Here is a 25,590-nt window from a genome sequence, read left to right on the forward strand (position 1 = left end):
GTTTGGATCGATGTGAAAGTGTGCATCATAATAATAATAAAGAGAATGTGAGTGATGAGGCCGCTGTTCGTCTGTCTTCAGCTGTACACGGTGAGCCAGGACGGGACGCTGTGTGTTTGGGAGAGTGACACAGAGCTGGATGGCCTCATCCTGTCCAAGAGGAGCAAACCTAAGCCTCCGGGACCGGGAGAGGAAGAGGAGGGCGAGGATGAGGAGGAGAGGGTGGAGGGAGAGGAGGGAGAGGTGATCAGAGGGAAAGTCGAAGCTCCCAAAGAGAAGAAGACGAAAAACGTGCGGTTCAAGCTGAGAAGCAAGTACGTGTTTCAGGAGAATTATTCCGTCCAATGAGACGTCTTCTTTGTAAAGGGTTGGCATACTTTGCAATATAATTAACATACTTTATGTAAAGGCTAACTAATAACTGCACTTTCTATTATTTATTTAATGATCAGCCTTTTGCATTAAAAAATATCCAGACAGATGTAAAATAATATTTTCTATAGTCCATATCACACTCACAGTTGTGTTATTTGTCCACAACTTAAAAGATCATGTCATGTAAAAATGGAAAAACCAGGAAATATTTACATTAAAGAAGCTGGAACCAAAGAATTCTTAAAGTCGTACATCAGTTTGATTATCTCAGACTCTTGGCTGCAGTAGTCCTTAAAAGAACCCTTAATGTTCATGCTTTGACACTTTGAAAGCCAATTACCCTGCTCTCCATTAGGGCTTTTGGCTGCACAGCGCTGATGTATTTGTCCCTTGGCTGCTCTTAAGTGCGGATGGCAGCATCCACATTTGTAAATCAGCGTGTGTTTCCGCTTCGAGCCAAGGTTCTGCAGTCATTTTTTCATTGTAGGAAAGTTTTTAATAGTCAGAAAATGTACAAAGCTGCTTCATTCATCCACTCCTCATGTTCCTGTTCTAGGCACTTCTTCAACAAAGAGGGGGATTTTAACAACCTGACTGCTGCCGCCTACCACAAGCCCACTCACATCCTCATCACTGGTTTCGCCTCGGGGATCTTCCACCTGCACGAACTGCCAGAGTTTAATCTCATTCACTCTCTAAGGTGAGCGAACAGAACAGTTTGTTTTTTTCATGTGCTTCAGAACGCTTGATGATTTGAATGTTTCTCTTTGCAGTATTTCAGACCAGAGAATCTCCTCTGTGTCTGTAAACTCTTCTGGAGACTGGATTGGCTTCGGATGCTCAGGTAAGACGTTTCTGTTCCCCCTCTTCTGTGCGGTTTTCTTTGCATCTTTTTGTCTGTCTTAATGAAACTCTGAGTGTCGTTGTTTCAGGGATGGGTCAGCTGCTGGTGTGGGAGTGGCAGAGCGAGTCGTACGTCTTCAAACAGCAGGGACATTTTAACAACATGGCGTCACTGGCGTACTCGCCGGACGGACAGTACATCGTGACAGGAGGAGATGATGGCAAAGTGAGCGTTCACACTTCTGTTCCAACTCCAACTCAAACCTGTCAGGTGTATTTATGAAGCACATCTAAAAGACTTGTTTGTTCTCCTGCAGGTCAAAGTGTGGAACACAAACAGCGGCCTCTGCTTCGTCACCTTCACCGAGCACACCAGCAGCGTCACCAACGTCACCTTCACCTCCAGCGGCTTCGTCATCGTCAGCGCTTCTCTGGACGGGACGGTCAGAGCGTTCGACCTGCACAGGTGACTTTCACCGCACCTGGTTCACTTCCAGAAGTTAGACTGAGACAAAATGTGCTTAGATATGAACTTTGTGAGTTAATGTGTGTGTGTGTGTGTGTGTTGGTTTATTACAGATACAGAAACTTCAGGACATTCACGTCGCCGCGGCCGGCCCAGTTCTCCTCCCTGGCTGTAGATCTCAGCGGAGAGCTGGTGAGCGCCGGAGCTCAGGACTCCTTTGAGATCTTCCTGTGGTCCATGCAGACTGGCAGACTGCTGGAGGTAAGCGTGGAGTGATATCCGTCTACATCATAAATATAGTCCTCTATAGTTTTTCTGAAGAGGTTTATGGTGTGATTTTGACTGTGTGATTGTTCAGGTCCTCGGGGGTCACGAGGGTCCCGTCAGCTGTCTGTGTTTCAGTCCAGTTCAGTCCATCCTGGCCAGCGCATCATGGGATCGAACCATCAGACTGTGGGACATGTTGGACAGCTGGCAGGTCAAAGAGACACTTCATCTCACCTCCGATGGTAAACGCTGACCCTGGGGAATGTAAATCATCGGGTGTTAAAGATGTCTGTAGTTTTGTTCTGTTTAATATAGACGGCACTTTGTGTTGTGTGTGTTCCCCCCTCAGCTCTGTCACTGACGTACAGGCCTGACGGTCAGGAGTTGGCCGTAGCCACTCTGAACGGTGAGATCTGTTTCTGGAACCCACAGACAGCGGCACAAACAGGATCCGTGTCCGGACGCCACGACCTGGAGACGGGTCGCAAAGAGACGGATAAAATCACAGCCAAGCAGTCTGCAAAGGGGAAGTGAGTGAGAGAACTGAATCAGACATTTCACACTCCTGTTGTTGGTTCTAAACCAGCTTGTGTTTCTTGTGTCTGTGTGCGTCCAGGTCCTTTACATCGCTGTGCTACTCTGCAGACGGAGAGTCCATTTTAGCAGGAGGTCAGTCCAAGTTCGTCTGCATCTACAACGTCAAAGAGCAGATGCTGATGAAGAAGTTTGAGATCTCCTGTAACCTCTCCTTTGATGCCATGGAGGTACGGCTTTCTTATCCACTCTGTCACATTTTTTAAGCCACACAAAACCGTCAACTGTAAAGCCGAAAATAAATTTATATTCCTTGAATTTCAAAGGACGAGGTTTTAGAAGTTAATGTTTTTACTTGGTTCATTAACTTCAGGAGTTCCTGGACCGACGGAAAATGACGGAGTTTGGCAGCCTGGCACTTGTGGACGAGGGAGCCGGAGACGGGGACGGAGTCAACATCAGCCTTCCCGGAGTCAGGAGAGGTGTGACGCTCCCTTCAACACTCACTGAGCTGTTATGAAACATGTCAACACCTCCACTTCTCCAAATAGTGATAAACAATATGACAGTGATGCTGGCTGCACCATAAAAAACTTCAGACATGAAGATGAAGAATGATTTACACAATGAGTTCTCTTCCTGTTTCCTTTCATGTGTTCTCTCTTTTTTCTCTGGTTTTTGCTTTATTTGTTGACATATTTTTCACTGGGTCTTTTTTTCTGCACTTTATGTTTACATGATTTTTCCTCCTGTGTGTCCCTGTAGGTGATATGAGCTCTCGCCATTTTAAGCCAGAGATCAGAGTGAGCTCACTGAGGTTCTCGCCTACTGGTAGGTGTCTGACATTAAAAGCGTCTGCACAGATGTTGCTGTAGGTTTTGTAAAGGAAGGTTGGTACTTAAGTCGTTTTGTCCCAGGACGTAGCTGGGCAGCCACAACAACCGAGGGTCTGCTGGTCTACTCCCTCGACGGTTCTCTTGTCTTCGACCCGTACGACCTCGACCTGGACGTGACTCCAGCCAGCATACGAAAACAGCTGCGTCTTCAGGAGTGGACATCCGCCATTATCCTGGCGTTCAGACTCAACGAAAAAGCCCTGAAGCAGGAAGTGCTGGAGTCAGTGCCGCATGATCAGAGTGAGTAAAGAAATCTCATTTTATCTCAAAAAAATCTCAAAAAAAGATTCGCCGTCAAATTTATGGTGTTTTATTTTTCAGTCCGAGTGGTGTGCAGCTCTCTTCCTGACATCTACGTGGAGAAGCTGCTCAGCTTTGTGGCAGCGTGTTTGGAGAAGTCGAGTCACCTGCAGTTCTACATGACGTGGGCTCAGAGCCTGCTCATGCTGCATGGACACAAACTGAAGAACAGGTGTGCTTTGGAGTCTCATTACAAAGAGTGTAGTTTTAAAGCCCTTCCACATTACATGAGATTCACCTATCACACCTGGAGGTTTACTACACGTCATGGCTCTGTCACATTTCCATCTCAGATGACAAGGTAATCTTTTTGTGTGCAGGTCGGGGGCAATTCTTCCTACACTCCAGGCGCTGCAGAAGAGCATCCAGAGACACTTTGACGATCTTTCAAAACTGTAAGTCTTAGATCCTGATCCGGATCCAAAATACAAAGCAAACCCAGAAAGAAAGACAGTATATTTAGACCAAATCTGTAATTGTACATTTGTGTTTTATCCCTACAGGTGTGATTTTAACGTGTTCAACATCCGCTACGCTGTGGCTCTGTCAAAGCAGAGGGGCATGAAGAGAGCAGCTGAGGAGGAGGAGGGGGAGCAGGAGGAGGAGGAGGAGGAGGAAGAAGATGACAGACAGCTGTCTGAAGAGATGAGCGAAGCCTCCTTGGACGGTGCAGACATGATCCTGTAGCCTGACAGCAATGCACCTCATTTCATCAACATGGCGGAAAAATTGTGTTGGACTGTCAAAGCAAATATATTTCTGTGTACTTTATAAAAATTGTTAACTGTTTTTTTTAATTAAATATGTGAAAAAGTGATTGTTTTCCCCCATTTTTTGACTATATGAGTTAGTAAATTACCTTGGGCGTCAAAAAAACATCAACATTATAGGAAGTTGATTGATATTTCTGACACGGTTAGTAGTTTGAATACTATTAAAATTGTAGTTTTTTGTCATAGCATTAGTTTTCAGTACTAATGATTAGTCACTGTTCTGTGGATTTTCTACACAGAGCTGAATTAAAACACTCCAGACTAAGAATGTCTGCAAATGTTACTAAATAAAACTAAAAGACTTTGTTCATTAAATTATTTTAAGTTGTATTTCGTTTGAATGTCTGGGGTTAAACTATAGCATGTTTCAATATGCAATAAAACATTAGTAACAGCATTACAAACAAGAATGTTCCTTTTAATTTGAAAGAAATAGGAAAAACATGAACCACAGCCTCAGAACGAAACTACCTTACCCGGCAGTCTTTGCGGCGGCCGAGCGGAAGCGACGTACTTTGAGCCAAAATGAGGGAAAACAAGAACATGTCCGAGTCCCCCTCTCAAGCGGGAAAAGAAATACCAGCAAAGAAACAAAAACTAAGCAGTGACGAGAACAGTAATCCAGATTTATCAGGAGACGAGAATGTAAGCAGCTGAATCGTTGTTTTTTTTTAGTTTTTTTTTAAAGAATTACCTTTTAGTTAAAACGAGCTAGCATGTTGCTAACGGAGCCGGCCGGCTAAAATGGTTTAGCTAGCAGCTTTGTTCACCTGAACAGCTGCAGCAGGTTGTCTAACTGCAATTGTAACTAATAAACATTTTACTCATTTATTATGCCATTAATACTCATGTGTAGTTTTACACTGTCGGACGTTTACTCCTTGACTTTAAAAAAGATGTTGTTTACATGCTCAGACTTTCACCTGTGCCTGTGGTTAGCCTGATGAGCTAATGCACAATGTTTTTAAAATGTGAGTTATATGTTTAAGCTTATAGGAGACCCATGAGTTTTAGATGTATGATTAATTAATTGGAGTTAATAAGGTTTGAGCTGTCAGTCATTTAGGTGTTTACATCCTGTCAGCACTCATTAAATCCAGAAAGGGTTAAAAAAAAAATATTGTTTTTACACCTGAAATGATTCAAGCATGACGCAAATGAAACAGCTTGGTGTGTCTGCAATGTTGATTGACACTTGTTAGGTTTGCACCTGTAAGTTCAGACTTCAGAAACATGCCAGATGTTTGTTTTCATCGTCCTGTTCAGACGCTTTAATCATGGATTTATGAACAGCTGCACCTTAATGTGTGTCGTTTTTATCTGTGCTGGAGTTTCCTTTAAAAAATGGTGTTAGTTGATGCAATAGTCGTCTCATGTCATGTATTTTAAGCAACTGAATCATCTGGATCATCTTCTGCTTTTTAAGGATGATGCTGTCAGTGTGGAGAGTGGCACCAATGCTGAGCGCCCAGACACACCCACCAACACGGCCAACGCTCCTGGCAGAAAGCTCTGGGGAAAGGGCAAATGGAAGGCCAAGAAGTGCAGATATTCTTTTAAATGTGTCAACAGTCTGAGGGTGAGTGCCGACAACACACGTGGATCTTCTCACACTCATAAGTGTATGCGTATGAAAGAGTGGGGCGGGAGATTATTCCGATCTGAACATAGTGTGATCTGCAGGAGGACCACGGCCAGCCTCTGTTTGGAGTCCAGTTTAACTGGCACAGCAAGGAGGGAGACCCGCTGGTGTTTGCCACAGTGGGAAGTAACAGGGTAAGTAATACATGTCGGGTGTTACTAAGTGGGCCTCAGTGCACATTTGAAAGGCCTTGGACTTTTAGCTGGTGTGAACTGTAAAGATTGAATGGGTAAAAATTAAGTGATGTCTTATCTTGTGTAAAACAATTTTCTTTTCTCCGACAGGTAACTCTGTATGAATGTCACTCTCAGGGAGAAATAAGACTCCTGCAATCATATGTCGACGCAGACGTATCCTTTCATTCTGGAAAAGAAAGATGTCAAACCTCTTGTCACCTGAACTCGAGGTGAACAATATCTGGATCAAGATATGGTTATACTCGAGATGTTTGCATACCAATACTGTAGAGATTTAAGCTGCTGTAGAGAGAAGAAACAGACACGACTAGCTTTAAAACAGGCCCTTAACTCTAGGTCCTTTTAAACGTCATTCAGGAGTTCTTTTGTTTGGCTTCCTTGACTAAATGTGTGCTCAGGCAGACGAGAACTTCTACACGTGTGCCTGGACCTACGACACCAACACAAGCCACCCGCTGCTGGCTGTCGCCGGCTCTCGTGGCATCATCCGGGTGATCAACCACATTACAATGCAGTGTATTAAGGTAACGTGTGAAGACGTGCACACACTTTGGTTTGCCATTAATTTCCTCGTGGTTCACATCTATAAATATCATCTGGTATAAATGTGGGGGGGGGGGGATCTAAACTTGGTGCTAAATGAAATCTAAATGTTTGTTGAAGGGTGTTGATGATGATTTTTGTTTTTTCCAATTTTTGCTAAATGCTTCGAAGAATGTGAATGGTGACCTGAATAATGAGCTGGATATGTTGTTTTTGTTGTTGTTGTGCAGAACTAAGTTTACAACGTGTGGGAAGAAAGTCCAATAAAATCTGAATTAACAACCTTTTCTTTTCACTCACGCAGCATTACGTCGGCCATGGAAACGCCATCAACGAGCTCAAGTTTCACCCAAGGGATCCAAATCTCCTTCTGTCTGTCAGCAAAGGTAAAAAAAAAGGAAGAAAAACAAAACTGCGACGAAGCTCTGACCCAGAAAAGCCAGTAGATCCCAACGAGTCACCAAGACTTTTATGTGGCCGTAATAACATCGACTGTAATGACCTGACAGGCGTCATCTGGACACTAAAACTTCTTGTTGTGATTTGTTTCTTCGTGCTGAGAGGCACAACGACGTCTATGATGTTTTATAAATGTAGGTTACATTAAAGGTTTTATGGCTGCGTGATCGTCAGGTGGATCTGCCTCACCCTGCTAAAGAGCGTTGTGATGTTCACGGGGACGTCGGTGTGAAGGAGGAGTCCCTCGTTTGATTCAGCTGATTTAGTTTACTATCCTCTCTCTTTAGGGGTGACAGGTGGCCTAGCGGTTATGTTGCACACACCAGTACAGAGGCTGTAGTTCTGCAAGTCATCGCCTCCCGCGCTTTTGAAGTGTTAGTTCTAAAAAACGGGTCCTAAGAGCCGTGAGAGGAGAAGAAAATGATTTTTTTTTAAAAAGTTTGCTGGATCAGCATCAAGCTGAAAAGTCATGATGACGATCTTTAAAAATAAATGATTTTATTTACCTGACTGTCCTTGTTTCGTCAGATCACGCTCTCCGTCTCTGGAACATACAGACGGACACGTTAGTGGCGATTTTCGGAGGAGTGGAGGGTCATCGTGATGAAGTCCTTAGTGCCGTGAGTATTTTCAAAACGAGCTCTTTATGATAAACTCAGCCCTCATGACACCTGGATGTCAATGTATTTCCCTTCTGCTGCAGGACTTTGATCTTTTAGGTGAAAAGATAATGTCCTGTGGGATGGATCACTCCCTCAAACTTTGGAGAATCAACTCGGAGAGGATGCAGAAAGCCATCCGAGGCTCTTATGAGTACAACCCCTCCAAGACCAACAGGTAAGACGAAGCATCACCACGTCACTTTTTACAACGTGTAGACAACTTTCTTTTTTTGTTTGACTCACACATCTGTTCTCTTCAGGCCTTTTGTCTCACAAAAAATTCACTTCCCCGACTTCTCGACGCGAGACATCCACCGAAACTACGTGGACTGTGTGCGGTGGTTCGGGGATTTAATTCTTTCAAAGGCGAGTTGGTGATGATTGAAACTTTTTTCACTTCTGGTCCCGTTTTTCGTCTTCAGATGAAGCGAGATAAAATCAACAATCATTCCAAGTTGTAGCTAAAAAACATGTTTATGTATTCATGAAACCTTTTAATTTTTTATTTAGTATACAACCAAAAAAAACCATGTTAATTTAGTCAATTTCTTATTAATCCTTATGCACAGAAGTCTATAGAATAGTGCCTCATACTGTCTGAGGACGCAGAAATGAAATGTTACAGAGGAAATGGAGAAATTGAAATTCCCTGTTCTGTCCTGTATGTATCACAGTTAAAGCAGAGACTGTAGTAATAACAGCCTGTCTCACGTCCTTTTTGTTGTCTCCACTGTGTCTTTGTCTGTCTCTCTTCAGTCGTGTGAAAACGCGATCGTCTGCTGGAAACCGGGCAGGATGGAGGACGACATCGATCACATCAAACCCAACGAGTCTAACGTGACCATCCTGGGACGCTTCGATTACAGCCAGTGTGACATCTGGTACATGCGCTTCTCCATGGACTTCTGGCAGAAGGTTAAAAAAACCATTTAATATGCATCTGAAGTGTTGTGTTGTATCTCAAACCCTTTTTGGTGATGTCTGCGAAAAGCCTGTTTAATCTGTGAAGTTCTTGAAGTGTAACAATTACAGAGCTCCTGGCGCACATTTGAACCTTTTGCTGATTTGCAGATGCTGGCTCTGGGAAACCAAGTGGGGAAGCTTTATGTGTGGGACCTTGAAGTGGAGGATCCTCATAAAGCAAAGTAAGTGAGCCAAAGAGTTTCTATTTATGGCAATTAAATCATTTTTTCCCTTTTTGGACAGCTGAGACGTTTCCTCTGCCACTGACTATGCTTTAGAGCCGCGTCCTTAAAAAAAGGCTCGGGCCATGCTCGCAGAAACTCAGATACACCTCCACCTGCAAATATCAGGAGTTTTCTGCAAGTGTGAAAGTCAAAGGAAGCTTCAATGAAAGTCCTCGAGTCTACTTTAGTCTTTGTCCTGATTTACAAGCACACCCGACCAGTTTACAAAATAAAAGCTTTTGTTATTTATTGTGGAGGTCGTCGGGTGATGATTTGTGAGCTTTATATTTGTGTTCGTAAAGCAAACAATGTTTTTACAAATACAGCTTTCCTCTGTTTTGCATATGTCATCGTGATTTATGACTCTTCTGTTCGCTTGTAAAAAAAAACACAACAGAACATTTGCAGGTTTAGTTTTCATTCAGTCAACATGACAAAAAAACAGGGATCTAACACAGTAAGACTTTATTTTTAAAGGTGTCGCCTTAGAGTATGGGTTGAAGTCTTCATGAGAACATTTTTCACGGCTGTATTTGCGTAAAGTTTCGTCTCTCTGCCCTGCAGGTGCATCACGCTGACTCTCCCCAAATGCACGTCCGCAATCCGGCAAACCAGCTTCAGCCGTGACAGCAGCATCTTGATCGCCGTGTGTGACGACGCCTCCATCTGGCGCTGGGATCGACAGCGCTGATCCTTTCTCTGAAACGAACACTTCCTGTTTACCATTAGTTCCCCCTGACGCTTGCAGCCCCATTATCAAACCTACACCGCAAGAAATGTCCCTTAAAAATCAGCTGACGTCCAAAAAGCTCTTCTTGTTTTTTCCTGAAAAAGAAGTGAGAAACTTCACCAAAGTCACACGGTTCCTTTTGTTATTCTGGAGATTTGTTTCCCTTTTCTTTGTCTTACAGGAGCAGGTTTCTAGTAAAAAGAAGTTTAAGAGTTTTATGGCAGGAAATACAACGTTTTATATCTTAAAAAAGAAATCTGTGTGAATCTCACATATCTGACTTTTAGAAGAAAGTTTTTTTTTTGCCATAGCAGCGATAGTTTAAACAAACTTTTTGTCCCAAATAAAATTTTAAAATAAACTATATTAGAATGTCGTTGTTATTGGATGTTAAGTGCCTTGTAGCTTCCTATGCAGACTTCTTCATCAGGAATCAGTCGGCTGCTCCTGTTCTCTGCATTCAGGGATGTTTTTTCTGGGATCACTTTGCAGATTTTCATCACTCTTCGTCGGGAAAAGAAGCTTTTTCAGACACGGCAGATGACTTGACTGAAAGCGGATATTTCTTGCAGCGTGCTGTTTTTTTTTTTATATAATTTGTTCACATTTGAAGACTTGTGTCCTTTTCTTTTTAATTCAGTGTTTCAAATGTGTCACATTCTTCTGTGTCTCTTCAAATAGTTTGCTGTTACACCCTTCTGTTCACCTCCACAAGAACAACTCAATAAAAAGTATTTTGTAAATAATCAGTCGGGTGTCAGTTAATTATTCAGTAATGACATGCATGGGAACATTTTGCTTTTATTTTATTTATTTGAACATTTGAAAAATATTGTTACTGTAATTATATGAGGCACTGTTGAGTGGATCACCTTTAGACTTAGCCAAGAAAAATATGTTTAGTAATTTTAATTTTTTTTATGGAAGTCCTGATTTGTCAGGTCACAGCCCTTAAGCAAGAAATCTTTTTTTTATTTTTTTTATTTTTTTACTTTATTTGGAACCGAAGGGTCCCCATACTCTTCAGAGTTATTGACATAAAGTAAAGTAACAATCTGTAATTAATATTTATTTGGACTCTAACATAAGTGATATTTCCACAGATAGCACGCCTTATTTCCTGACCCAAATCAACCTTTAAAACATTGCAGTTGAGGAGAATTGCCTTTATGGCCTTAAATGACCTTTTATGACGCTGTTTTGGACCGTGCATGTATTCTTTTCGCATGCAGGAGTCATGTGAGTGGAGGCTTTGTCCCTCCATCTCCTCCTGTGACTCTGCAGAAACATGAGGTTTCACCGGAGAGCTCACCGGCGCCGCGCTGCGCTCCTCTTATCTGCACACACCGGACGAAGCGCCTTCTCTCTGCGGACTCTTGAACTCTTACTTTGAAAGGTACTGATAAGAAGCAAATAACGAGAGGGAAACTGGAAACGATGTTTTCTCAAAAGTCTCCAAAAAGTCTCTCCAAATATGTGTCCAAGTCGTCGCAGGGCTCCGGGGAGCAGATCTGTATGGTTGAATCAAAGCCGGACTTCACCTGCAGCACGAGACACAACGCGCGAGAGCTCAAGGTAGGCCTACAGAGAGCTCGTGCATCCAAAGCCTCACACCCTGGTCCTCTCTGAGCAGGCTAACGTGTTCATTATTGATTATTAAATCTTATTTTAAGGTGTGTTTAGGTGTGGAATATCTTATTTTGAAAGAGACAATGATGCAAGTTGCGCACAAGTTGCATTTTTAAGTCCCAATTAAAAGATTGTAAGGGACAAGAATGTGATTTTAAAGTAGTATTTTATTAGGTCAAAATTCCACCTGCAACAGTTTGGTTTACCTCTGTTAATATGGCTCATCAGATCAGCACACTTATACTTATATACACATATACTGCTGTAATATTGAACTTTTTACTGTGATACTGAGAAAAAAAAGTGTTCATTTACAAAAAGTAAAACTTACAGGTAACTCTTACAATGTTGTAAAAAGCTCTGCCAACGACAACATTCAAATGCTGCAGACATCAGTAATAAAACTGATGTTTACACTGCTAGTCAGAAGATCAGCGTTGGCTCTTTATTCAGTGATTTTCTGTTGATTCCTCGTGTGAGTCACCTGGTTTGATTTGTTTCTACATCGAGCCCTGGACAAACGTTTTACTGTCAGAAAGTGAAAGAAGAGATTGGATGTGTTCATGTATCACTTGTAACATTCTGCAGCATGAAAGTACTCACTGTTGGAGCTTTTTGGACCAAAACCAAACGATATAATTTCACCAAGCGAGCTGTCGCATCTAGATCGAAAAGATTTCCAGATAATGAGACTTTAAACATCATAGAAGAGTCGGCTCTTTCTGGATCAAACTGTCCTTTACACCCCCTTTAAGTGCCCCTTAGCCGACCCTGAACCACAGCCTCTCATACGCCTGGACAAGATAAACAAACCATAAAGTACAGTGTCAGTGTCAATGGGACAAAGTTTGACTTTATTCTGAACAAACACTTCATGGTCGTAATGTTGGGACGTCACCGCTCTTCCCTGCTGAGGAGGAATAAGAGAGTAAGACAAAGACGCCTGGAAGTATTAAATGTGTCAGGGACATGTTTGTGCTGATACTCTGTGTGTGTGTGTGTGTGTGTGTGTGTGTGTGTGTGTGTGTGTGTGTGTGTGTGTGTTGCACTTTGAACATTTCAACAGGACTCGTGAACTCATTTTAATGTTTGCATTACTACCAGTGACACATGCATGGAGGCTGTGGTCCTACAAGGGGGGCGACCTGGATTTGTATCTGACCTGTGGTTCTCTCTCCCCCCCCTCTCTGTCTTTGAATCCTGATTCTTTCTGTCTCTACATTAAAGGCCTCAGAAGCTGAAAAACAAGATCTTGGTACAAGATTAAAAGTGGCATGAAAGAAGATTTCTGTTGGGAATATTACGATACAAATAGAGTTGACGCCCCTCTTATGGTCCATGATGTGCTTGTGAATATTGACTTTAAGCAGAGTCACGTTGGGAGGATTATGTGAAGAGTAGGTCATGTGGGGGGTTTTTGGCCCCAAACGAGAAACGCTGGACTTTTCTCTTTAAGGGTCAAAAGGAAGGTCCTATTTAAGACCACCACCTACACTTAAACTTAGTATATCCTTTTAACTGTATCAGATGAGACCACCTCTGCTGCGGCAGGCTGCGTCTGTAAAGTGTGTGAGAACAGATATCGCTCCCCTGGACTCTTATTTCAAGTTTTGCTCCCCAGGAATGTGACGAGGCGAGCTCAAACCAAATCTGTGTTGTAAGAAAGGGGACAGCCCGCATGAAAAGTGAGCCTGCTGTTAATTCACAGGAGGATTAAACCTCTAAACATGTCAGTTTACTGCTTTACCCATGACGCTAAAGTCTTATCTGAGAGACTCATAAGGGTCCGGCCTCATATTAAGACTCACAATCTGCTGAATTGAAACGTTTTACTGCTTGTAAGTGTTGATTTGAAGAGACTATTCGAATGCTTCTGAAGTTAGTGAGTTATTCCAGCACCCACCCCAGTTATTAAAGTTAGTAAAATCTGCATAATCCCACCAATATTCTGCTTATTTTTTAATCCCACAAGTACCTAAGCAGTGCTCCGTATTGGCCAATACTCGACTCGAGGTATTGGTATCAGAACACCTCCAATCGAGGGGAGATAGCAAGAAAAAAAGTGTAACTGTTTCTTGTTTTCTTGTTTCAGAAAAATGGTGTTGACTTGGAGGAACAAGGCCTTGACAACTTGGCGTATGAGTACGGCAGTCAGAGCGAGCTCTACCCTCAACAAAAAACTTGTTCCAGAGCGACTCTTAAACTCCTGGGACTCTCCGCTGAGCACCAGACCCAGACTATTCAAACCAGATTATCTGGCTTGAGGGGCGTTCTCGCTGTGAGTTTGTCTCCACCTGACTGTTTAGCCAAAGTGGACTATGATAGCTCAGTTATCACGACCAAAGAGATCGCACTGGAGATCCACGCTGTGGGATTGAGTGTGGAGTCGGTGGCCCGGATCACAGTGGATGGTATGCACTGTCAGTCATGTGTGCAGTCCATAGAGGGGCGGATTGGGGTTCTACCTGGAGTTTCACACATTCAGGTTTCACTAAAAGACGGCTTGGCGCTGATTGTTTATCAGCCTCTTTTTGTAACACAGCAGGAGCTAAGAGAGAGTGTTGAGGAAATGGGTTTTAGCGCCATTTTACTGGCGGACGATCCACCTGAACGAGATACAAGCTTCTGGCAGAAGGAAACATCGACCACGACCGTTTGGATTGTCGGGATGACCTGCCACTCTTGCGTGCAGTCTATTGAAGGGAGGATCTCTCAGATGCCAGGAGTGAAATCCATCCAGGTGTCACTGAAGGAGGAAAAGGGAACCATCACTTTTGACCCCAGTTTGACAGGGCCGGAGAGACTCAGGCTGGCTATCGAGGACATGGGATTTGACGCATCACTCGAAGGTAGAAATACTCTCCTGGAATAGTTTCATTGCTTAATTTAAGACTGTGTGTAAAAAATAGGTGCAGGTGCGTATGTAGTGAAGGAGCTTTGCAGGACTTCAGTGCTTTGAGCTGCGAACCAAACAGGAAGCCTCTCATTCCCCTCACTACAGTTTCCACTGGTTACCATAGAAACGAGACCAAGTATGCTCTCCAGTGCGACATGGAGGGCCCTTGTGCTTTCTTGTTGGATTTAATGACAAAAACATTGTGCCAAGACTTGTAATTAGGTGAGGTGACTTTTCCTCTCTTGTCAAGGTCGAGATTTAATTTGGTGGGTTTTTTTTACTTCAGTTACCATCATAGCCGACCTTAAACTCAATAGATTTCATATTTTTGTTTCTAACTGAAGTTGATGGGTTCTATATATTTAAACAGGTAGACTGTATTTAACAGCTGCACATGTGAAAGTAAAACATTATTGGCATGCACATGATCGTTGATGAATCCAATAAGTTACATGAGGAACAAGATGTAAAACTCTCTGTGTGTTTCCCCAGCATGCTCTTAAGTCATAAACTCAGAAGAAAATGGATCACTAAGGGATAAATTAGACTTATTTAAGTTAGACAAGAAGCATCTCTCTCTCTTTTGTTTTTAAGGTACAGAATCTGCAAAGAGCACTCAAAGGCATGACACGTCCAAACCTGTAAGCTCTGGACCTGACGTACAGTCTCCAGACAAAGCGGGAATCAGCAACGGCACTGCACCACAGTCCACGTCTGGGAGCACCACGAAAGCACAGACATGCTTCGTCTGTGTAACAGGGATGACCTGTGCGTCCTGTGTGGCCAACATTGAGAAGAACCTGCTCAAACACACAGGTGAGCTCACTCAAGTCTATTTGAACAATATTTAAGTTTGTCTAAAATTGTTTTTCTTCTGGTCATTTGTTTGTCTTTTGCAGGAATCAGCACTGTGTTGGTGTCGCTTATGGCAGGAAAGGCTGAGGTTAAATATGATCCAGAAGTCATGAACGCTGCTGCTGTGACTCAGCTCATAGAAGACTTGGGCTATGGAGCGAAACTGATGGACGACAGTGAAGAAACACGGGGGAAACTGGACCTCACTGTGGGTCTACGAACACATAAAAACATCTCCTCTAAATACTCTGAAACAGCCACAACAGCCTTCGTTTTTCTCTCTGATAGATAACAGGAATGACATGTGCATCCTGCGTCCACAACATCGAGTCCAAACTCACCTCAACCAAAGGGATCCTGGGGGCCTCTGTCGCCCTCGCAACCAAAAAAGCACAAGTCCAGTTTGACCCTGAAGTGCTCGGTGCTCGAGATATAATCAAGATCATTCAGGTAAATAATCACTTCCTGTTTAAAGCCTCCTCTCCTCTTGATCTTTGACCTTTTTTATGTACCGGCTTTTCTTTCGTCTCCTTTTAGAGCCTTGGTTTCGAGGCTAGTCTGGAGAAGACGGGCTTCAAAGAAAACCTCGATCACACGGAAGAAATTCAACAGCAAGTATCAGATTTTGAATTCCCTCACTATGAGAATGTAAAACAGCTGAATAGGCTGCATCAGTATGGAGGCTGCAGGTGTTGTGAATTATTCATACATGTATGTTTCCTTCCAGGTGGAGAAACTCATTCCTGCTCAGTCTCATTTTCGGGCTCCCCGTCATGGGGCTGATGATCTACATGATGGTGATGGACAGTCAGCACCAGGAGCATGGAGGCTCAATGCCCGAGGAGCAGAACCTGCTGCCTGGTCTCTCCATCCTCAACCTGGCCTTCTTCCTGTTGTGTACTCCTGTGCAGGTGTGGTAGCTTCGTCAGTCAGGGAAATGTCTCATGCATCAGACGAGTCAGGTGTTTTTTTTAATTCAAGGCATCTTAATGTTCCTCTCCCCGTCAGATATTTGGAGGCAGATATTTCTACATCCAGGCGTATCGCTCTCTGAAACACCGCACAGCTAACATGGACGTGCTGATCGTGTTAGCCACCTCCATCGCCTACATCTACTCCTGTGTCGTCCTCGTTGTGGCGATGGCTGAACAAGCCAGTCAGAGTCCCGTCACCTTTTTCGACACTCCGCCCATGCTCTTCGTGTTTATCGCTCTCGGCCGATGGCTGGAGCACGTAGCAAAGGTCGGAAAATAAATCACACGAAAAAACCCAAAATGTAAACTTGTGAATGTGAGAATGATTTTGTTGAAAACAAGTTCAGGTGTTATAACACCTTATTATTCTGAAGGCCACATTTCCCATAATCCCCTGCTCTTCTAACTCTTTTCTATGGATCTGAAAGACTTCTCAAACGAGGCCAAAAGTGATTAAACTTAAGTGATGTGTTTATAATTTATCGATGCAACATATACAACACTTTGCAAAACAGCCTATCAGAATGCACTTTTGTTTTTCTTTTCTTTTAGAGTAAAACATCCGAGGCTTTGGCCAAACTGATGTCACTTCAAGCCACTGATGCCACCGTGGTTACTTTAGGTCCCGACCACACCATCATCAGGTAAAACATTCATGTCAGTGTGAAGCGTGCGCTGCACAGGCTCCAAGAATGTGGAAGAATCAGGGCAGAGGTCAAATGGCTAATATATAAATGAGTGTCCTAGTTACAAACATGTTTTATTGTGAAGAAATGGAAATGTCTAAACTTAACATTTCAGCTCAACTGAGTCCTGACGAGGACATCATACATCTCATATCCTGACAAAGACTCATGTAGACACACCCCTGTTTAATAAAGGATTTTTATTCTGTGCCTCTGACTCTCAGTTTGTTTGTTCCCAGGACAGCCATTTATTTAGTACATCATTTAAATGCATTTTGTACCAATCAATTAAAGGTTTTAATGAACGTGTGTGTATGTGTGTGTGTGTGTGTGTGTGTGTGTGTGTGTGTTCAGTGAGGAGCAGGTGGTGGTGGATCTGGTCCAGCGAGGCGACATCGTGAAAGTCGCCCCAGGAGGAAAGTTTCCTGTGGATGGGAAAGTGATTGAAGGCAGCTCGATGGCAGACGAGTCTTTAATCACAGGTAGGAGGGACGGACTCAGATTACATCAGAGGACATAAAATCCACATGCACAACCGTAAAGTCGAGTAACAGCAGCAACAAAATTTGTGAAACTATTGTCTCCATCAGGTGAGCCGATGCCCGTCAGTAAGAAGGTGGGTAGTTTAGTGATCGCCGGCTCCATCAACGCTCACGGCGCTCTGCTGGTGGAGGCCACACACGTCGGAGCGGATACAACTCTGTGTCAGATAGTGAAACTGGTGGAGGAGGCTCAAACATCCAAGGTGAGAGAAAGTTGAGACTTGATCACAAAGTATTATTTTAAGTTGTTTTTAACGTTTCTTATTGATTTACTAATTATTTCTTAATTTTCTCAGTCATAAAAAAAGTTGACCTTGTTTCCTGTGTCCTCTCTTGTGTTTGTTCAGGCTCCCATCCAGCAGTTTGCGGACAGGATCAGTGGATATTTCGTACCCTTCATCATGCTCGTTTCTCTGCTCACACTGGTGGCCTGGCTCGCTGTCGGGTTCGTCAACTTTGAAATTGTCAAAGAAAACTTCCCGGTACGACGAAAGCCAAATGTTTCAGGAGAAAAGTCTTTCATCACGTTTGACTCTGAAGCATTTTTATGTACGACCTCGTTGCTTTCTGCAGGGTTACAACCAGAACATCTCCAAAGCCGAGGTCATCGTTCGCTTTGCCTTCCAGGCCTCCATCACTGTTCTGTCCATCGCCTGCCCCTGCTCTTTGGGGCTGGCAACCCCGACGGCTGTCATGGTGGGAACAGGAGTCGGCGCTCAGAGCGGGATCCTGATCAAAGGAGGCGAGCCGCTGGAGATGGCCCACAAGGCAAAGCACTTTACTTTTTCTTGATGTCAAAGTAGGAACAACGAGAGGAGAAAATCAACACATCACAGGATGGCACATGTTCTACATTTCACAATTACATCAAATATAATCAATTACTTAAATTACATTTTAAGGTTTATTTTTTTAGCAGCATGCATTTTACTTCATGTGCTAGAGATAATATATCAGCCATATTATCCAACTTCTGTTGTCTGTTTATCTTTCTGATTTCTAAACATGATTTTAACTTCATCCTTAAATATTTGTGACCTCATGTTAAGCTGGCGGTGGTCAGATTTTCAAAAAAGGGTATACATTTTTATGAATTAATATTTGGCTCTAAAATGTAATTTCTTTAAAATGCAGGTAAATGGCGACACCTTGTGGTGTAAATCGATAATGCAGGATAAATTAAATTACTGATAAAGGAGCAGAATGAGGCAGAAATATAAAATAGGATGTAGTAATATTTTCCCATTGCAGTGTATGATGTCTCTTTCTGATCCCCGGCTCCCTCAGATCCGTGTGGTGATGTTTGATAAAACTGGCACTATCACAAACGGCGTCCCGAAGGTGACACGTGTGTTGGTGTTGTGGGAAATGGCCCGTATGCCTTTGAGGAAAATCTTAGCGGTGGTTGGCACAGCGGAGGCCAGCAGCGAGCACCCGCTGGGCATGGCGGTCGCCAAACACTGCAAAGAGGTGAGCCTGTGCAGGAGGTGATTTCATGTCTGTTTACAAGAAATATAAAGTCTATAAAGTCTGCTTCATATCTCTGAGCCTCCATGCATGAGCCTGAGTTTACTCTCCTTTAGTTTTATTTGTATCCACATCAAACAGTCAGGGGTCATGTTTTTCTTAATCCCTGTGTTTTAACACACCAGGAGCTGGGATCAGGCGTGCTGGGATATTGTCAGGACTTCCAGGCGGTGCCGGGCTGTGGGATCAGCTGCCGGGTTTCCAGCGTGGAACATCTGCTGCCGTCGCAGAGCGAGCAGCGCTTCCTGCTGCCTGGAGCCACCACAGACGAAAGCAGCCTGCTCGCTCCTGCAGAGGACACGACTGCAGGTCAGAGGCCTTCAGTGGAGACTGGGAATGAATTCAGAATGATCAGTCAGTAGCAGCCTCGATAATAAAACTAATTTAATCTCATAGAGGAGATAAAAGAGAACAAATCAGATCATTTGAATAAACCATCAGTATTAAAAAGAGGAGCTGTGATCACATGATCGTGCGAAAGTTAAAGTAACTTAGTTATGTCATTAGATCCATTTCTTCCTGTTTTATCAGTATCATTATTTTCTCCCTTTTAAAGTGAGTTCTCGTTTTCTCTCACAAATTTTCAGTTCATTGTTCTCATTGTCTTTTTTTAAAAGGCGAGCCTTCGTCTTACTCCGTCCTGATTGGGAACAGAGAGTGGATGAGGAGAAACGGACACCACATCGAAGCAGACGTGGACGCTGCGATGGCGAGCCATGAGACCAAAGGTCAAACTGCCATTCTGGTGTCTATAGACGGTGAGAATAACAACCTTCATACAAGAATCCACAACACTAACATGTTCTTTTAGTCTTATCTGCAGTTTTTTCATCTTCGAATATTCCCTTTAGGTGTCCTCTGTGCTATGATAGCAATCGCAGACACGGTGAAGGCGGAGTCAAAGTTGGCGGTGCAGACGCTCAAAAGTCAGGGCATCGAGGTGGTCATGATAACAGGAGATAACAGACGCACGGCTAAAGCAATAGCAGCACAGGTAAAAGACACAGCAAGCCAAAAAGACTTTATACCCGAGTTTAAGAGAAGAAATAAATAAATAAAAGGGTTTGTAATCTCAGGTGGGGATCAGGAAGGTGTTTGCAGAGGTTTTGCCATCACATAAAGTAGCCAAAGTCCAGGAGCTGCAGGGGAGCGGCCTGCGGGTGGCCATGGTGGGAGACGGCGTCAACGACTCACCGGCCCTCGCTCGGGCTGACGTCGGCATCGCCATCGGCACGGGCACAGATGTGGCTATCGAGGCTGCTGACATCGTCCTGATCCGTGTGAGTAAATCACCCTGAGCGTGCAGAGGTGCACGTACATCTTAAAGCTGTCTGACACGAGTGTGCTCCCTCTCTGCAGAACGACCTGCTGGACGTGGTGGCGAGTATCGAGCTCTCAAAGAAGACGGTGCGAAGGATTAGAATCAACTTTGTCTTCGCTCTCATCTACAACCTTTTAGGAATCCCAATAGCTGCAGGTGAGCACTGATGATACACCAAATGACATTCTGTGTTTTTGTAATATGTAAGGATTTCAGTAAAAGTAGAAATTATGATTTGTTTTCCAGACTTTGTCCAATAAACATGAAGTAATGATACTGCCTCCTGTTTACCCATAGCATGAATTGCATGCTAAATAAAGTCACCTCTTGTCCCTTCTGTTGGTTGCAGGCGTGTTCATGCCGGCCGGCCTCGTGCTACAACCATGGATGGGCTCTGCTGCAATGGCCGCCTCCTCTGTTTCAGTCGTTATGTCGTCTCTGCTGCTGAGATTGTGAGTCCATTTTTTACTTCTATTGCCTGAAAACAAGAAACAAAAATGTGCAAACCTTTTCTCTTAAAAAAAAACTTCTGTAACAAGCTACCAGTTTTAAAAATAGGACAATAATTACCCCAAAAACTATACAAATAAATTAAGAAATAAATCAAAGCTGTGACATGTGTGCAGAAATATTTACTTGAAATCACATCGAGATTATGTTTTGGATATATTTAAATGTTTTGAGAAACAGCAGGCTGAAATATCTGTAGTTTCTCTGCATCTAATCAAATGAAACCTTCGAGGTAAACAGATCAGCGTCTGTTTCCTGCAGGTTTAAGAAAACCTCGGTTGAGCTGTACGAGCAGCGTGCGCAGGGTCAAATGAGGAGTCTCCGCTCGTCGCAGATCAGCACACATTTAGGTCTGGACGGCCAGCGGCGCAGCCCCGCTCTCCCCACGGCTGCTCGGGAGCATCTGAGCCAAAACACCAAGACGTCACCCGTCGTCTCCAGGCCAGCGTCCATTAACTCTGTGCAGGAGCAGCAGGACCGCTACTCCCTGCTGGACTTCACGACCGCAGAGGACATGAACGTGTAGAGAAGGGAAAAGGGAAGGACTAAGAGGTCACTTTTACAAAATCAGTGGAGACTTTTGAGAAATATTTTATTATTTATGTAAATAGACAAGTTCAAGAGTCACTTTGGGTGTCAACCCAAATCAATAACTTTAAGAAGGAAATGTCAAAAACGGAAGCTGCTAATACTTTAAATGAAGGTTTTACTGATTTTTTTTGTGTTAATTTTCTTACTGCTGTAAGGATGCACTTTTACCTTAAACATAACACACGTGAAGCTGCACTTGTCCTTGTGTGTAGATCTCTGTCGGTAGAAGAGACATGGGCTATAAATAATGCATGCGCTGATAGAGTAAAAAAATCCTGTCTACAACAAGTGTTTGTGTCTGTTTTATCGAATCAGCTCAGATTAGACATCGGCACAGACTTTAGAGAAAAACGTTGAATCTGTATTTTTGTACAAGTGTCTTAAATAAAAAAGAGAAGAAAAAGAGGGAGTGCAGACTGTAATTAATGAATGGAGTCTATTAATCAAATGACTAATCCACAGACTCTAAAGTTAACCAGGAAGAATCTGTTTCTCATTCTGTTGAGTGGAGTCATAAATTATCAGACGTATGAGCGTTAGAGATATAAATATAACATTGAACTTTCCTCACAGCAGACGTTTTGACACCAGAATAAAGGAGAAGCACGATGAGGTGCATGCTGGGATACTTAATGATGACGCATCGTTAATGCTATTAATTACACCAGTGCTATTTCTGCTGATACAGAGCAGAAGCTGACTGGTATTAAAATGTGGCTGCACATGGGAAATAAATATTCAGGTCAGTGTCACAGCATCATCACATTTATATTTCTAATTTGATCTAAATTGTCATAAAATAGAAAAACACAGAAACACTCAAAATAGCAAGTGATTGATATTCTGTTAGACGTTGTCCAGGTTTTTTTTTCCAGACCTAAATAAAAGTTTAAGTGATGGATAATTATCACAAATCATTCAATAGGAGAATCACTGAACTCAGGATACAATCACAATAATTGAATTATGGTACAACTTTATCACAATTTAGCTTTTTTTAGTTGAAACAAACTGTTTCTGAAATTGCAAAATAACTATCACATAAGCATGTCAAACTTGCTGGAATGTTTTAAGGGAGTATAGAAAAAAGTAAAAGATTGCACTCTGACTTGTAATACTGGGTTTCTCCACAGGAGGGCAGTATGTATTCCTCCGTAAAAAAAAAAAAAATCGTTCTGCAGAGGTCTAAAAACAGTTGTTCTAACTTTTCTATGAGGGATATAAAAAAGCTCTTTGGAGCTCAGGAGTTAAAGGGCTGCAGCAGCATCTGATAAATGACCTCTACGGACCCAATTAAGGACGTAAAGATCAATTTAAAGGGTCCGATAAAAAGAGAAAAGGGTTGCTTTATTTGTATGATTCTCTTAAAAATTGCTGCCCTCATCTTGTTAGATACTGTTGACTTTCAGCTCTAAAATGTTGAGTGTTGTTAGAAATACAACGTGCTTAATTCTGGCCATTTTGCACAGTCTTTTCTATTTACGTCCTGTCACACACAGACATAAAGAAACTGTCTCTCAGTGGATGCATCCTGAATCAAAATCGTGTCAACGTGCAGAAGTTTTTTTTCCTTTATCTCACTCTGCCTCATCTCTTTCTCTCTCTCTCTCTCTCTCTCTCTCTCTCTCTCTCTCTCTCTCACACACACGCTTCGAATGCTTCATATCTCTGAGATTTCATCCTGAACAGAGCGGGCCCTCTCTCAGCATGTTCCCCCAACAGCTCCCTGTGCAACACAATGATAGTGAATCATTCTCTCTCCAATTCTCCTCTCCTCTGTAAACCCAAACACTGCACCTTCCTTCACTTTAAATTGAAAGACCCCTCGCTGGGAGTGTCTCGACTTTCTGTGGTATTGTGCCTTTTTCTCTCTTTGACTTCTTCTTGAAGCTCTTTCTGCTTTACTCGCATATTAGAACGACTGAAGTCTGCTCTTTTGAAGTGGCCCTGAATGAAACAGTAGACCTGAGTCTTGTACATATTCATGGATGCGAGCTAAGTCTCATTGGCATGCATGCCTAGCGTGATCTAGTGCAAGAACAGACGGTCATCATGACACATAATGTGCTCCATGAATCTCCTTTAAACAGGATTTTGTATTCATTGTAGTGGTTTGTACTTATGTGTCATCATGCAGCTATGTGTTGCCCATCTTGAGAAACTATTTCAGCTTCCCAGAATGACTCTGCAAAGCTTGGAAACATGTGTGTGACTGCGGCCAAACGGTCAAAGGCCATCGAGGAAAACACCTAAACTGTCCAATCTTGGTAAGAAGCCAAAATGCAACAATAATGAAAAGTGGAAATATCTCTCAGTACAGAGACAGGACCAAATCTGTTGCACAACATCTGCTGCATATTAAAGTGGACATTAGCTGCTTAGCACCTGATCCAGTTAAAGGAGACACATTTTCACAAGACCTTAAATGAATCAGGAGTGTGTGAGAGGGGAGGTGGCACAATAACAGTCAAGGATAGAGGCAGGCTTTAAGAAAACTACTTGGATAAAAGCTTCAGGGAGAATCATCTTAATAATAACCTTCTCAAAGGAGTCAAGTCAACATCTACGGTGTGAGAAGATTGGTTTAAAAGTCTAATGTTTCATGATTCCCCTGAGAAGATGAGCCTCTGTTACAGCAGTTTTATTGTTGCAGGTTTTGATGGTGTAACTTGATCTATCAGAACAGACTTGGGAGTAAAAACGAGCAGCAAAATGTTTTACTGAACTCATTCTATGATGGTTAAAGACACAGGATGGCCTTCAGGCTATCGTCCAGTAGAAAGTGATAAATCTCTTTAAAGACTTCCTGTTGTGTGTCCCCTGTGTGTATGTGCATCATAAATCAATGACACTGTACTGACACACAAGAACACTGAACAATACAGCATTAAATGTTTAAAAGGACTCTATAATAACAGTGACATAATCAGAGAGGACATGGAAAGTCTGACTGTCATTTTTGTATTCGGAGAAGCGCCTGGTGCCACAATAATGTTAATTTTAGCCAGTTTTGGTGCATATGCATCTTTAATTCACATTCTGGGAGCTGCTTGTTCAGCAATGTGGACACTTTAATATTCTACGGCGTGGACTGATTTAATTTGGGGAGCAGGACGTTTACTAGAAGTGTTTTTCAGAGCCCTGATTTTAAAGTAGCAGAATAACGCTGTAATTTTAAACACTATCTGTCGCACTGCCTCAATGCTGAAAAACAGCTGCTAAATAGATACCAGTCACTTCTGCTGTTGCTTGTGTAGCGCTAATGAAGGGCCTTTTGTTTGTCTGAACTCTGAGAGACACAATGACCTCAACTGCATGCAGCTAATTAAAAATATTCAATTCATTGGTAGGAACGCCCCGGCCCTCGGGGACTTGTAAGACAAAGAAATGTGGACTGTAATTAATGTTGTGACCGTTTGACAGCAGATAGGTCGAGTTTCAGAAATAACAATGGGAGAACTGGACGCACACATTTCACAAAATGTGTTACGTGATGGCAGGACTATGAACGCTTAAAGATGTGTAATATCACATCAGAAGATTAGTTTCACAAACTCCTCGAATTCAGAAACAAGACCACAAGAATATCAAATAACTATACAGTGAATGTGACTTACATAGAGACTAAACTGATGGTTTATTTACTTTAGTTAAGAGTTGTTTCACTGTTAACATATAATGATATGATACTGTGGCAACTCTGTCAATGATGGGATTTGTTTTGCTCCTTCTCTGAAAGCGACTTGTGCATGAGAGAGTGGATCAAAGATCAGGGATTAAAGCTGCAGCTTCCAACTGTATGCAGTCTGGATGCAAAGTTGTGTCAGGGCAAAGACTATGTGAGGGTGTGTAAGAGTATATTAAGTCCTACTTTTAATTAGATTCTCAGCTTGAGGAAACTATTAAAGATCCCTGACTGCTTGTTCCTTTAGTTTTTTAGTGAGAGAGATATTAAAGAGTGCTGAACTGGCAGACATTTGGCTACACTAAGATCTCGTACGACATGAGGCACAGTTGTTTTATTCACTTTATCAGATGGTGTCTGGTTGTAAATGAGTCTGTGGGCACCCCTGATTGATACAGAGATCCTAAGTTAACCTCCCCTGCAAAGGCTCATTACATTTATAGATTTGAACTATTTTTGGGTGGCGACTCGCCAGACACGCATTAATATTCTGCCTCTTC

The 25,590-nt window shown here is 42.7% G+C and overlaps 3 protein-coding genes across 3 annotated transcripts in view; all 3 read left to right on the forward strand.

Moving 5' to 3' along the window:
- pwp2h (PWP2 small subunit processome component) overlaps positions 1–4,498 on the forward strand; it is a 5,617-nt gene extending 1,119 nt beyond the window's left edge. Inside the window, exons 4-18 of the mRNA XM_079336533.1 lie at positions 82–314; positions 932–1,075; positions 1,149–1,219; positions 1,308–1,444; positions 1,536–1,684; positions 1,798–1,945; positions 2,043–2,193; positions 2,301–2,481; positions 2,568–2,715; positions 2,859–2,967; positions 3,251–3,316; positions 3,403–3,621; positions 3,703–3,853; positions 4,002–4,076; positions 4,185–4,498. Coding sequence (XP_079192659.1) covers positions 82–314; positions 932–1,075; positions 1,149–1,219; positions 1,308–1,444; positions 1,536–1,684; positions 1,798–1,945; positions 2,043–2,193; positions 2,301–2,481; positions 2,568–2,715; positions 2,859–2,967; positions 3,251–3,316; positions 3,403–3,621; positions 3,703–3,853; positions 4,002–4,076; positions 4,185–4,368 — 2,166 coding nt within the window. The 3' untranslated portion in view covers positions 4,369–4,498. The remainder of the gene's footprint in view (positions 1–81; positions 315–931; positions 1,076–1,148; positions 1,220–1,307; positions 1,445–1,535; positions 1,685–1,797; positions 1,946–2,042; positions 2,194–2,300; positions 2,482–2,567; positions 2,716–2,858; positions 2,968–3,250; positions 3,317–3,402; positions 3,622–3,702; positions 3,854–4,001; positions 4,077–4,184) is intronic.
- Positions 4,499–4,924: 426 nt separating this feature from the next.
- On the forward strand, positions 4,925–10,623 carry eed (embryonic ectoderm development). Its single transcript, XM_079335941.1, has 12 exons — positions 4,925–5,099; positions 5,881–6,033; positions 6,138–6,230; positions 6,381–6,446; positions 6,692–6,817; positions 7,141–7,222; positions 7,824–7,915; positions 7,999–8,132; positions 8,218–8,323; positions 8,714–8,872; positions 9,029–9,102; positions 9,709–10,623. The coding sequence occupies exons 1-12, from the start codon at positions 4,980–4,982 to the stop codon at positions 9,833–9,835; spliced, it is 1,332 nt and encodes a 443-aa protein (XP_079192067.1). The 5' UTR covers positions 4,925–4,979; the 3' UTR covers positions 9,836–10,623.
- Positions 10,624–11,264: 641 nt separating this feature from the next.
- atp7b (ATPase copper transporting beta) lies at positions 11,265–21,808 on the forward strand. The gene is made up of 21 exons (XM_079335926.1): positions 11,265–11,449; positions 13,596–14,352; positions 14,994–15,215; positions 15,299–15,462; positions 15,543–15,704; positions 15,792–15,865; positions 15,982–16,165; positions 16,263–16,496; positions 16,781–16,872; positions 17,269–17,396; positions 17,505–17,659; positions 17,804–17,938; positions 18,030–18,224; positions 18,744–18,926; positions 19,109–19,292; positions 19,601–19,741; positions 19,835–19,977; positions 20,060–20,263; positions 20,343–20,460; positions 20,654–20,756; positions 21,076–21,808. Exons 1-21 carry the CDS (start codon positions 11,312–11,314, stop codon positions 21,338–21,340), a joined length of 3,981 nt encoding a protein of 1,326 aa, XP_079192052.1. The 5' UTR covers positions 11,265–11,311; the 3' UTR covers positions 21,341–21,808.
- The last annotated feature ends 3,782 nt before the right edge of the window (positions 21,809–25,590 follow it).

The sequence above is a fragment of the Symphodus melops genome (assembly GCF_947650265.1).
Source record: "Symphodus melops genome assembly, chromosome: 23".
Lineage (NCBI taxonomy): Eukaryota > Metazoa > Chordata > Actinopteri > Labriformes > Labridae > Symphodus > Symphodus melops.